We start from the raw sequence: 14,052 nt of genomic DNA, 5'->3' as shown, positions 1-14,052 counted from the left end.
TTTGCTAACCTAAGTCACCTAGTTGAAGAGGGTTTCTAAGCCTTGCTTCTGTGAACTATGCATCAGTCTGGAAATTTATCTTCCAGATACTCTTTGCTTCTTCTATTAGTATTACTGTTTAATAAATTCTGTTGGCAACCCTACAAGGGCAGACATAAATAAAACGTATGTATTATTCAATGGGAAATCTCTGCTAGATTGGTAGCATAAATGAAAACAACTCCATATTTGTTCAGATACAGCTGGGATGAGCAGTTTTAGGTGTTCTAAAAGAAACATCTGAATCAAATAACTTAGACGTGTCTCTTGTAGAATAAATTATTCTATGAATATGCAACAGCATAATTTTCAATAAAATAGCATCTGCATAAAAATTGGGAGAACAGAGGACGGGCATTCAATCACTCTTTAAGCCATCAGTTAGGAGGCCCACACTCTCATTAGAATCAAGTTCTGTTCTCAATTCCAGCTTCCTGTTAATGCAGACGCTTGAAGGCAGCAGTGAGAATCAATTCAGTTAGTCCCTGCCCCCTACTTTGGAGATACAGATTGAGAACCCAGCTCCAGCAGCAACCTGGTCCTTGCCTGTCCACTGCAAACCACTACAGGAGTTAAACAGTAGAGGGGAGCTCTTTGTTAAATAACAAGTACATACACAACGGAAACTATCAAAGACACTGGACAATCAATATTCTAGTAAATGGGCATATAGATTTCTCTGTGTCTGAATGTACGCATGCCTGGGCGCATATAGCTATATTTCCACACATAGACATGCTGTTTAGAAGGAAACACTGTTGGAAAGAATTTTTATTAAGATTCTATACCTTTTTTTCAAATAAACTATTCATGAAAAAGTAATTATGTTGAAATATAAAGGAATTAAAGAAACGTGTTAAGAGAACAAGAAAGAGAAGAACATGAAATAAACAAAACACATGGTTTTCCATTTTCTTCAGATTCCTCCTTGAATTGGATTTTTTTCTTGATCCATTTCATCTCCAGCTCCCTGTAATATGATTTTAAATGATGCCAAGAAGATGTTTAATGTTCTTGTTTTGTTTGCTTCTCTGTATGGTTTGCATGGGCAGCTGCTGCCAGGTCAGTAACATATTCATTCAGTTCAGTGCCCGACGCCATATTTGGGAAAACTACTATTAAACTGGACATAAGCAATTTTTCAATAATAGATGCTACATTATATTTCTGTGAGATGAAACAATAACTTATATTACTCAAGGGAAGAGATTTTTACTTTACAGCTTAGAAAATGTTCTGTGACCTGTCTCCTTGGTCTTCTACCATATTGTCCCTTAGAGAGGCAAGGACTTTTTCTCACTTTGTCCTTCTCTTTCTCCTCCTTTGCTTCCTTAAAATGCTTTATCTAGTAATACAGTGTGGTATTTGCTTCAGACAGATTATATCTAATGCTTAAACAATACAGACAAACCGTTCTTGTGGTCCCTCTTTTCTGATAAGCAACCAGAAACACATAGGTCTAAGTCACTTGCCACAGTCATACATAAGGACACATTCAACTTACATGTTTGACTCTGAAGGAACTAGGGAGGTGAAAACAAACAAAAACCCACAGAGAATTAATTTCATTTACATATGTTATACTGCAGGTCATCAACGAACAATTTGGTAAAGTAACTGAGAGAGGAGTTAGACAGGGTAGTAGGAAGTTAGGGTATTCTGAGTCCCCAAGTCATTATCTTTTTTCTCAAATATGAAAGGGTATTTCCCTCACCACGTCTTAGATTCACCAGAACACGCTTCTCCAAGAGACAAGGGCGACATTAATGTTCCATCCTTACCTAAAGTGTCAGCCCAATTTGTCTCTGGCCATTGCTAAGGGAGTAGTTTCAGACTGGCCTCTTTATCATTACCAAGGGACTAAGGAAGTAGCCTGACACCTTTTTTGGCCTTTTGTCCCAGGGTCAGGTACTGTGTAAAACAGGAATTCACCTTTGTTTATGGAGAAATATCTTTGAGATGAAGCTTTAAAAGATGCTTTCCCCACCATTAATTTGGGCATTTCTCTCTTTCCTCCTCCTGCCACGATGGCAGGAGGTGGGGGTTTTTCTGTCTTCCCCTGCCACAATGGCAGAGGTCTAGGGTCTTTTTCTCTTTTCCTCCTGCCCCATGTCAGGAGGTAAGGGTCTTTTCTATGTCAAAGCCCCCTCCCATCACTAGAACGGGAGCCGCCTTTCTTACCTTTTCTAATAAATCTTCCTTTAAAACTAAACTGTCCGCATGAAAATTCTTCTTTCCTGCGAGACAAGAACTGAGGTTGCTGCCATACCCATGGTTGAAAACCCTACAACAGCAGCAAGTGGAATCCTTAAATCAGCACAGAGGGTGATTATGAACGACTGTGTCCTTTCCCTTGGGAACTGCACATTGGAGTGCTATTAGACACCAGGTACAATGAATCAGTTTGTTGCTTCTGCTAAGATGATGATCCTCATCACCAAGGACTGATGAAATGCCTGATATCGGGGCATTATGCTAAGATCTCATAACTTATTAAAATTATGCTGTCTATCTAGAGATAGGGACAGTAATCAGGTATGAGGCCTGATTAACATACTTTTTTATCATTTGCAAGTTTCCATTTACATTGCATAATTGCTTGTGATCTGAGAAAGAAAACAGCCAGAAATGAAACCTGGTTTTAAACCTTCTGCCTCTGTCCAGGCAAACTCCAGCCCTACTTTCTCCTTTTCCCTCTATTCTATTTCCCCTGAACAAAGCCTTCTCTACTTTAATAGGTCACCTTCCTTTCCTCAATGAACCCTAAAATCCTAAACCTTAACCTAAAAATCAAACACAATGGTGCTGAAACCTGGGATGAGGTGGCCTAGGTCAGTGGGGGGGTAGTTGAAACTGACTTCCTGTTTTAGGTTTCTAAGTGCCTTTTCCTTGAGAACTCTCCTTGGAGTGACTCAGATGGGTCTAAGGAGACATCTCCCCAGAACATCCTGACTCTATGCTTATACTTTCTTGTTGCTCTGAGTGGTTCACTCTCGGAGTCCTTCTGTTGAATCATTCCTTTCCATCCAACAACAGACTGGATTCTCAGCCCGCCAGACTGGTAACAGGCATCTGTCACCCCGCCTGAAGGTTGTGACTGCTTCACCTCCCCTCGTATGTCCCAGGCTGGTTGGTTACCCTCTCGTTTACTTCCACGAAATGTGGGAAATGCTCATCTACCCCAACTTAGCATGAAGGTACTGGCCTACATGTGGGGAGTCTCTCTTCTAAGGAGACTCAGAACTTACATTGTCAGTTGCAGTGACTCCTTCCCAAGTAACGTCATATGAGTAAGCTCCCTTCCCTTATCCACATGTTGCTGAATCTGTGGGTCCAAACAATCCTGACATTTCAGGTAAAGGACTGTCTCTTAAAAACTGCAAGTTGGGGGCCCGGAGGCGTGGCCTAGCAGCTAAAGTCCTCGCCTTGAAAGCCCCGGGATCCCATATGGGCGCCGGTTCTAATCCCAGCAGCTCCACTTCCCATCCAGCTCCCTGCTTGTGGCCTGGGAAAGCAGTTGAGGACAGCCCAATGCATTGGGACACTGCACCCGCGTGGGAGACCCGGAAGAGGTTCCAAGTTCCCGGCTTCGGATCGGCGCAGCACTGGCCTGTTGCAGCTCACTTGGGGAGTGAATCATCAGACAGAAGATCTTCCTCTCTGTCTCTCCTCTTTAAAAAAAAAAAACCTGCAAGTTGGGCCTCAGAGGGAAGATAAAGCCAAAAGAGTTCATTTTCTTCAGCAACAAAGTTTGGCCAGAATTAATCATTCTTAGCCTAAAAATTCTCAGTGGTCTTGAGAATCCTACACAGAGTAATGACGAATGATGTGAGATTCCCTATATCCAGGCCCATCTTTTTCTCCATAACTACCCTTCATTCTGTAACCTTTCTGATTCTCCTCCTTGAGAATTTTCTCTCTTTCCATCTGGACAGGTACTATCTGCTCTGAAGAACAACTTCTCCCTCTACCTCACATCTAATTTCTGGCTTCTGTGAAGACAAAGCCTCTGCTCCAGCCATCTCCAGGAACATATTTGGTAGAGCTAGCCAACAGAAACAAATACAACACCATGAGGACAAAATGCTCCAAAGTATGCTCCATGTCTAGCCACCTTCTATCATTTCCTCTGCTTTGTCCTGGTGGCCAAAATCTGTTTCCATACATTTCAAACAGAGGCTTTGCACATTCTCTTTTAACCCAGCCAACTTGAAACAGAATCCCCCATCAGGCAAAGGCATGATCCAGCCTCTTGTCTGCTAGCCCTTAGCAAAGGTGTCCTTGCCTGTCCTCTACCAAAAGGAATTCACTGACTTAAGGCTATGACCCAGCTGGCCCTATAGGAGTCTACTCACCAAACTCAAGGAATCATCTCCTTCTCGACCAGAAAACAACCTCAATGGCTAATGTCATCTTGGCATGATTTGTGTAGCAGAATTCCAGGTAAGGGCAGAATACAACATTCAGACCGACTGGAGCTCATAGAGAAACCAAAAGTTCCCTAAACAACATGGCTTACTCACTGACATGACCGCACAGGAAGTCACAAGCTTCACTGACCAACCAGCAATTTGGACACCAACTGATCACACACCTCTCAGCCCTGATTTCCATCAGTAAGAACCTCACCCCTAATTGCTCTAACAGCCTGGGAATTAAACAAAACCTGCCCAGATCTTCAACTTGCAATAAATATCTACTTTCTTATACCACCTCAATGTCACTTACCGGCCTTCTGTGTATGGGGCAAGGGGACCCAATGTAGGGGGTTCTACAATGCCTCCAGCCAATTGGGAGCGTTGCTCTGTTGAGCAACAAGCTTAGTATTTCCCTGCTCCCTTCTCTCTTTCAGCCAGTCTCTTTGCACACTCTCACAAGAAGAATCTTACAAGTAATTTGAGTCAAGTTAACCTTGCTCAAGCTCTGCCTAAGATCTCCTGCTAGGCCTGATCTGACCAGGACCTGTCCACTCTGCTCTCTCTGTCTGAAAATACATGCATTGGCAGGGGAGTGGGAGAGAGAGCTGAGGGAGCACCCAGCATCTGTTCAGCAGCCAAGCTTCAGCCTCTGGTCTCAGACAGTCCTCACTCCTAAGTGATGCCAGTTGTCTCATTTTGCCTATATCCTTAGTCATCATTTTAAAAAGACACGTATTGATTAAAACAGGGTTCATTTTAGCGTCCTATTTTTACTACTGGACAGACGCCCTGCAGGGCCATGTTTTCTAATCTCTATGCTGAGTTTTTTCCGACACTGCCTGCTCTGATCCAAAGAGTTCACATTTTCTCACTTGCTAAGCTATAGAAGTGTTTTAGTCCACCAATTCAAGATTCATCTATTCTCCATTTGTCAACACTTCTTTTGTTAAGCTATAGAGCTCTCCAATCACCACAGCCTAATAAAATTCTGTGCAAAAACTGCTATACTTCCTAAGGTGCTATGAACTGATATGTTTGTATTATAATAATGATCAGTTTGAATTTTTGTTATCTACAGGTGATTCTCAAAAATATTTAGGTATACTAGCATAACATTATTTAGGACTATGCTTAAATGTCTTGCTTTCTAGGTGGAATATTTCCTTGAGATTCCTAGAGTTGACAGAATCTTAGTAACGTGCCTCATCCAATGTTCCAATAAAACTGCTTTAACATTTTCAGAATTTAAAACTGCTTTAAAGTAAGTATGGGTTAAAATTTTGTAAGTGCTTCTAAAAGATGCTTCTCTCTTAATTTATACACATTGAGGATTATTTGTGACAAGACTAGAAAGAACCAATAGGTAGGAAACAGATTTGTGGGGCAACCTGTAAGCTTGAGAATGTATTCTTGGTGAAGGAAGGTTAAAAGAACTTCTTGATAGAAAGTTTTTTTCTTTTAAGTTTTTTTTCTTTTTTTTCTTTTATTGGAAAGGCAGATTTATAGAGAAGAGACACAGAGAGAAAGACCTTCCATCCACTGGTTCATTTTCCATGTGGCCACAATGGCCAAAGTTGAGTTCATCCAAACCAGGAGTCCAGGGCCATGTACTTCTAGGTCTCCCACACAGGTGCAGGGCCCGAAGGTTTTGGGCCATCCTTTACTGCTTTCCCAGGCTACAGGTAGGGAGCTGGATGGGAAGTGGAACAATTGGGACGTGAACTGGTGCCCACATGGGATCCGGGCATGCCGACGGTGAGGGTTTTAGTCTCTGAACCGTTGTGCCAGACCTGATAGAAAAACTTTTCATAGAAGAACTGAAGCAGTAAGCATATTGTAGGTTTGTGGAAGCTGAGTGCTGCATGAGATTAATTTGGATGAAATTAGATGGAAATTATATTAAAGTCAGCTCTTTCAACTTAAAAGACAGATAGCATGATCACCAAAATTTGCCCTACATGTTTTGTTGGTTATCTGATGGTGAAGGTACATGGTCCACTTTCTCCCTCATCCCCAGCATCTGGCTGTAGCTGGCTCAGCACTGAGACTGGGAGTTGGCTAAACCTCTCTAACCACATTTCCACCCATGAGGCAGAGAGAAAATCAACCCAAAAAGGCTCATCCTGGCCACATCTCCTCAGGAATGTCTGGGATGCCCTACAGGAACCCATGACCTTGTCTCAGCCTACCATGCTGAGTCTCCTGGGCTAGCTACAGGTCACTTGCATATGCATAACTGAATAGCTGTCTCCTTCTCCCATGCCCCACACCTAAGTTGCATAAAACTTCAGTTCCATTTCCCTCACAGGGTAACCCTACCACATCTAAGTGGTCCTAGGCCATTTCTTAACTAAGTAAAAAAATCCTTTGCCTGGATTTAAGCCTCTCTTTCTCTTGCTCTCTCAAGTACCTTCATATATAAACACCTACAACCACTCAACAGGTGCCACACCCTTGGGCACTCTCAAAGCTTGGCAGAATGAAACAAAAGATAAATGTTGCTTTTAATTGACTCAATCCAGTCTTGTTCATGATGCTGTTGGCAAGCTGGAATAACACCCAGAAGTCAATGATGAACTCAGACCCTTGAAAAACTGGCTCCAAAATTCCTCCTGGGTAATCTTGGTTTGTGTCTCTTCTCACCATTCGTAACATTTTTTCTTTGTCTATCTAGGACCATGCACCATTCAGTTATTGAAATGGTTGATTCATTCAATGGTCCAGAACATCACTCAGCACAAAGCTGATAATACCCTGCTAAAACATGCTCAATTCCAGCCACTGTTCCAGTGATGCCAACCTGATCAGTAACTATATGCGCATGCACAGTTTTGTAGCAGTTTCTATAATCACTATGTAGCATTAAGACATCCTAACAAAAGTGTGTGTAATGATATATGGCAAACAAAGAAGTTAAAAAAGATCCATAAGGAAATAACCCTTTTTGTTCAGGGCTGTGTTTTTGGATATAGGTCTGATTGAATTGAGCCTTATGCCAAATAATAATAATAATAATAATAATAATAATAATAATAATAAAAGATTTCTTTGTGTCTTATCTCTCAAGTTCATGAGTCCCAAAATAAGCAACCACGGACAAGTGCTCTGAAAAGCCGGTCGAGCTGCGCCCATAGCTGTTATTACTATTATCTACCAGCAGTTGAAGGAGTAGCCTTCTCAATTCACACTGAACAACTGTGTCATCTTCTAGATACACACAAAAATGTTGAAATATTTCCTTTATCTCCCAATTGTAAACTTTTCAAAAATACAATGATTGCACATGGAAAGACAAAGCCTACAGAAAATACAAACCCAAAAGATGCAAATGCAGAATGCCAACCCATTGCCAGCCTGTGTGGTTTGCCTCTCCAGGAGGTATTCAGTCCAATTACCAGGGACCTTGACTTAAGAGGGCAACATTGTTGTACCAAAATGACTAACATTGAACAGAGCCTTGTGTGACTAAATTAGAAAGTGACAAAGAACATGACCACAGTGTTTAAATTTCTTCAGTTTGCTAATTATTCTGTTAACTATGCATTCTAAAGCGTGAAGATGTATATTGAGTCATCAAGCAATCATAGGCACAGCTAAAATAACTTATTCTTAGATACTGCATCTTAGAAAACGGAAATATTAAGGCCAACTGCAATCTTAATTCTTTTAAAGTAAGTGAGGTAAGAATACAAGAGCAAAAGTTCTGGCTTCATCGGACAGATTATTCTTCTATTGATGTCTCTTCATTTTAGTTGTGTGTTACATTTCAAGGGATTCAACAAATAGCAGAACAGTAACAGGGAATGCCCTTTCAAGAGCTAAATTAAAGGAATACTGCTAAGAATAAGGTTACACAACTTACTAAAGAAGCAATAATTAAAAACTTCAAAAAATAATTCCAAAAGTATTTTCTAATTTTATAATTTTACTACAAATTATCAGCAAGAGTACTGGATTTAAAAAAGTCCTCATTTTTTGCCTCATGTTTGAATCCATATAATATGTTCCTAATATGTATTTTTGTTTCCCATCTTTTAGGAGATGTATGTTTAAAATATTAAAATTCATTATTAGGCACTGTGATGCTGAATTAGGCTGCTTGAAGAACTTCGGTTTTTCCATTCTCATGGTGTGTGTCCATTTTTTTAATGAACAAAAATATAGGCAAATCCTTTGTGGTAGTGTAATTTGGGAAGATGTAGAAACACTAAAAAAGGATACCTTGTTTTTATGGAATATGAAAAAAAAAAGCTAAAGGCAAAAGCAGATCATCACTCGCAGAAGATGAATGGCAAAGTAGAGCTGAGCTTCCAAGACATAATTGATTCTTTCAGGATAAAAAATGGGATAGAACCAAGAAATCATAATGAGAATCATTTTCACACCAAAGAAGACCCCTTGAACAATGAGTGTGCAGCCAAAGCCTGGTGCGATCATTACAGACTCATTTTCCTCACTCGTGTTCCCACAATAAAGGGCTAAGAGGTACAAGCATTTTAAAATGCTCAATCTCACTTGCAGAAAATTGTTTCCTTTTCTTTATTCTTTTTTTTTTCCTCTCCCTCTCTTGGTTTTCTCGAGAGCTATCTCACATGGAATGAGCAGAAGGGCTTGAAGAGCAGTGCTGTGAATGTACAGAGAACAACAGCAAAGCTGGCACTAGAGAACTGAAACATCGACAAAAGGAGAGAAATTACCTGGGGGCACTTGCTCCATGGTCCCCATTCAGACATGACACACTCACTGGGGCACAGGATGGAACAGGGCTGGCTGTCTGGCGGAGCTGTGTCCTGGTCACATAAGCTGTTAGCCACTGTGCCACCTTCACTGTCTGCCGTATTCACACACCTGTAAGACAAGACCACAGAGAGCTAGCTTACTTGTAACAGCAGAGAGAAAATAGAAAACAGTTGTGATTTTCATAGTTACTGGCATCTCAAAGGCAGTCAGTTGAAAGTAAGAGCAGCAGAGAAACCAGGGAGGGGAAAAAGAATCAACATTCCTTCTTCAGCCAGGGACTTTCAAAGAGTGATAATCCACTCCACAGAACCCTTTGTTCAGCAGAGCAAAAATGAACAAAAAAGACGGGAGAAGTTCATCACCCTTGAAGAATTCCTGCTGTAAAGAAATCTGGAGCCTCTCTTCTCCATCCCCTCATTGAGAGATAGTTCTTTTTACTGTAACAAGTGTTGATGGCTCTCTTGAGGAAACCCATCCCTTCCTCTGATATAGTATCTTAGGTTTTTTTTTAACATCTGGGATAAGATATCTTAGATTCACACTACAGAAAAAGGCTTAATATTATATCATATACAAGTTTAACAAGTAAAAAGCAAAACCACTTTAGTGGGCTGTATGTAATAACTACACACTAATTGAAACAAATAATGACAATTTCACTCATAGATCTTTTTTTTTTTTACACTCATAGATCTTTAAAACTACAGTAGTAGGACATACATTTCTTTAAAGAAAAGATTTCTTTATTTTCATTTGAAGCAGATTTTACAGAGTAAAGAAGAAACACTGAGGTCTTCCATCCTCTGTTCACTCCCCAAAGAGCTGCAATGGCTAGACCTTTGCTATCCAAGTCAGGAGTGACTTGCTGGGTCTCCCACATGGATGCAGGAACCCAAGGACTTGAGTCATCTTCTGCTGCTTTCCCAGACCATAATAAAGGAAGCAGATTGGAAATGGAGTGACTGTGACACAAAGCCAGAGCCCATATGGGATGTTGACACTGGCAGTGGAGGATTATCTTATGACTGGCCACATTATGACATTATTAACCACTGGGTTGACTAAAATATAAAACAAAATTTTACAAAACTAAATTTATGGTGATACTGATAGACACATTTTTTCATGTTTGTTTGCTGATGGGGTCCATGCAGTAGGTGTGGATGACAGGAAGGTGTGAAGAGAACAGCTCCCCTGTTTGGCAGGGCCCGGGGGAGCTTCCCACTGCATGGCAGGGCACCTCTGCAACCACCTGAAGGCAGTTCCAACTCCCTTTGCAGGAACACCCAGCCACCCCACCCTGCTAAGAATTCTGTAATCTATTGAGGCATTGTTTGTTCCTGCGAGATGGTTTTTACACCAATGTGAGCTTGGATGTTAATGTTGCTGACAAAGACTGGGTGAATGGACCTTTAACAATGTATGCTGTCTCAGTTGCTCTTACGGCTCTTTGGCTGGAAGAGCTAAAGAATGTCTGTACTAGCATCGTAATACATGCTTTCAAGCTAATTTAGGGTTATTGAGTCCATGGGTGTAGTGGGAATCTCTGTTTAGGGTTCTCTTTCCTTGATCTTTAGGTTTCTCCTTCTGTGATATATTTTCTCCTCTAACTGATAAGTTGTAGAATGAGAACTGTAGTAGGAGTGTATAACTGATTAATACGTGTTGTTTACTGAGGAATTCCTGGCTGCAACATCAGAATGGATAATGCCTGCCTTAAGGTGAAACAATTTGCAGACTTATCCTTGGAAGCACCCACTTGTCCATTGTAGAGTTGAAATCAAAATGGAGTAAACATAGCTCATTGCTAACTGCAATTCTTTTCGCCTTTATAACTCCTGCTCTACTTGCTTAGCTAACAAATTGTGTGAGCTTGCAGGCCTAATGGCCAACTAATGCCAATGGAACCAATCCCCATAAACCAAGGCCCCAGAGTTATTAACCCATAGATAATTCAAGATGGGAGTCTGATTGTCACAGGTGGCGCCAAGGTTGGAACCCAGATGTGAGGAAAGCAGGTAGGGGCTGGCAAGGCGAGATAAGCAAGGAACGCATAATCCTTCCTCATTCACCTGTTGTAAATTGTGCCCCCCTGGAAGCCGTGTCAAATTGCCCCTAAAGAAAATTTTGTAATTGTACTACTAGGGCCCTGCAGTCTGAGGTTGAGTGGATGCAGCACCAAGATGTAAAAGGTCTGTGCCAGAGTTTGTGACTGCTTCTGTATAAATAAAGCAGACAGCTTTCTCTCATTGTCCTTTATGATTCTCAGATTGGAGAGGTCCGTTTCTTTTCTGTCTACGCCTATTTCACGCACCCTTCTTGAGTTCCGAACTCGGTTGGAGCTGGCCTCCAGCAGTTTGCTTTTTAAACTTCAGCTCCCATACATAAGAGAGAAAAATATGTCATTTGTCTTTCAGGGTCTGCTTTATTTCACTCAGAATTATTTTCTCCAGTGGAATCCATCTTACCCCAAATGTTAGTTTCATTTCTTTGATGGCTGAATAATATTCCTTTGTGTATATAAACATGTTTTCTTTATTCATCTGATGACAGTTTGGTTGATTTAAATTTTAGCTATTATCAACAGTGTTGCTACAAATATTTCCTACATCATTGTCTTGAAATTTCTCTTACTCTTTCTTGCATCAACTTCATAGTCTCAAGTCTTAAATTTAGGTCTTTTATTTAATTGGAGTTGATTTTTTCCATATGATACAAAGTATCGATCTAATTTCATTCTTCTACATATATACATCTTCATTTGTTGAAGGCATTATCCTTACTCCACTGTCTGGTCTGAGCACTTTTTTCAAAACTCAGGTGGTTGTTTGTATGCAGGCTAATTTATTAGGCTCTATATTGCATCACACTGATCTAGGTATTGTAAAACCATGACATAGGCCAGCAGCATGCTACATTGTGTGATTTTAAGTAAAGAATTGTGATGCTGCTAGCTTATTCTTTTTCAAGATTGCTTTGATATTCTGTGTATTTTGGATTGCCTATGAATTTGAGGATTGCTTTTTCTAATTCTATAAAAAAATGACATTGGTATTTTTTTAGACATTACATCAAATTTGTAGATTAGATATTATTTTCAGTACTAATCTATATATTAGCTATTTAGTATAGGTATTTTAATGATGTTGATTTATCCAAGTCATGAACAAGAAATATCATTCCATTTTAATGTCCTTGATAATATCTTTCCTCAACATTTGATCATTTCCATTGTAGTGGTCTTCCACTTTTTTGGCACATTTATTCTTAAATACTTTATGTTGCTATTGTAAATGGCATTTCTTTTTCTATGAGTTTGAAAAAAAAAATCAAGCCAGAAAAAGCTACTGTTTCTGTTTGTTAATGTTGTAATAAGTATACAACTCCGTAAAGTTGGTTGATCAATATTATGAGCTTATTAGCATAGTGTTCAGGTTTTTCCATGTACAGTATCATGTCATCTGTAAACATGGACCATTTGATTTTTTTTTCCAACTATGATGCTCATTTATTTGCTTCTCCTCCCTCAAATGCTCTAGCTGAAGTCCCAGTAATATGGAGAGTACAAGTGGATAATATAGACATCCTTGTCTGAAGGGAAATACTCTCAGCTTTTCACTATTGGGATGGTATTGGTTGTTGGTCTGTGATATATGGCCGTCATAATTTTAAGGAATGATTCTTGTATACCTAAATTTGTGAAATGTTTTTTATGGTAAAGGGGTATTGAATCTTATCAAATGCTTTCTCCATGTCTATTAAAATGATCTTGTGGTTTTTATTCATTTAATTGACATAATTTACGATGGCTATTGATTTGTGAAAGCCAAATCACCCTTGCATTTTTGTTGCACATCCCACTTAATTATGACATAAAATTTTTATATGGTTTTCAATTTGATTTGCAAATTTACTCAGAATCTTTGTTATCTATGTTTACTAAGGATATAGGCTTGTGCTTTTCTTTTTGTGTCCTACCTTTGTGTTTGGTATTAAAGTAATGCTAGCCATATAAAAAGACTTTGGTAGAGTTCCATTCTGAATTTTGGATTACCAATTTTGGATTACTGAAGTTACTTTCTACTTTCAACATTTTGTAGAACTCAGTGGTAAAGCTATCATGTCCTGGACTTCCCCTTCAATGGAAGACTTTTGATTTCCACTTCAATCTTACTACTTTCTATGAGTCTGTTTTTGTTGTCTTCTTGATTTAATCTTGGTAGTTTCTATGAAACTAGGATTTTATCCATTTCCTTTAGGTTTTCCTGTTTATTTGCATAAACTTCTTCAAGGATCTTATGATCCTTTATTTTTCTGTGATATAAGTGATATCATTTCCTGTGTCATCTATAATTTTATGTACTTAAGCTTTTCTCATTATTTCCTTTGATAGCCTGGCTAGAGGTTTATGTATTTTTCTTCCAAAAACAAACAAACAACTTTTTTGCTTTGTTGATCTCTTTTTTAATCTTAATTTCATGAGTTTCTCTTTTGATTCTTTTCATTTATTGCTTCCTACTGATTTTGAGCTTGATTTATTCCTATTTTTTCTGTCTTCAAGATATATATTTAGATCTTTGACTTGAGACTTTTCTAATGTAAGCACTTACTTAATGCTGTAAACTTATGTCTTAAAATGACGTTTGCCATTTTCCATAGGTTTTAACATTTTGTTTCATTTTAATTTATTTCAATAACATTTAAAATTTCCCTTTTAATTTCTCTAATGACCCTTGGTAATTCAGTAGCATTTTGTTTAATTTCCAAGTACTTGTGTATGTTCTTTGGTCTTTTTTTTTTTTTTTTTTACTGATTTCTAGTTTTATTCCTTCATGGTATGAGAAGACACGAAGAC

The 14,052-nt window shown here is 39.2% G+C and overlaps 1 protein-coding gene across 3 annotated transcripts in view; it reads right to left on the bottom strand.

Moving 5' to 3' along the window:
* The window catches only part of THSD7B (thrombospondin type 1 domain containing 7B), a 777,161-nt gene that overhangs the window by 79,020 nt on the left and 684,089 nt on the right, over positions 1-14,052 (bottom strand). For all 3 annotated transcript variants that reach the window (XM_058664450.1, XM_058664449.1, XM_058664451.1), the window contains exon 16: positions 9,155-9,305. In XM_058664450.1, the coding sequence (XP_058520433.1) occupies positions 9,155-9,305 (151 nt within the window). The remainder of the gene's footprint in view (positions 1-9,154; positions 9,306-14,052) is intronic.

This window comes from Ochotona princeps, chromosome 5 (genome assembly GCF_030435755.1).
Source record: "Ochotona princeps isolate mOchPri1 chromosome 5, mOchPri1.hap1, whole genome shotgun sequence".
NCBI classification, from domain to species: domain Eukaryota; kingdom Metazoa; phylum Chordata; class Mammalia; order Lagomorpha; family Ochotonidae; genus Ochotona; species Ochotona princeps.
Note: the sequence above shows the minus strand (reverse complement) of the source record. Positions and strands in the feature narration are given on the sequence as shown.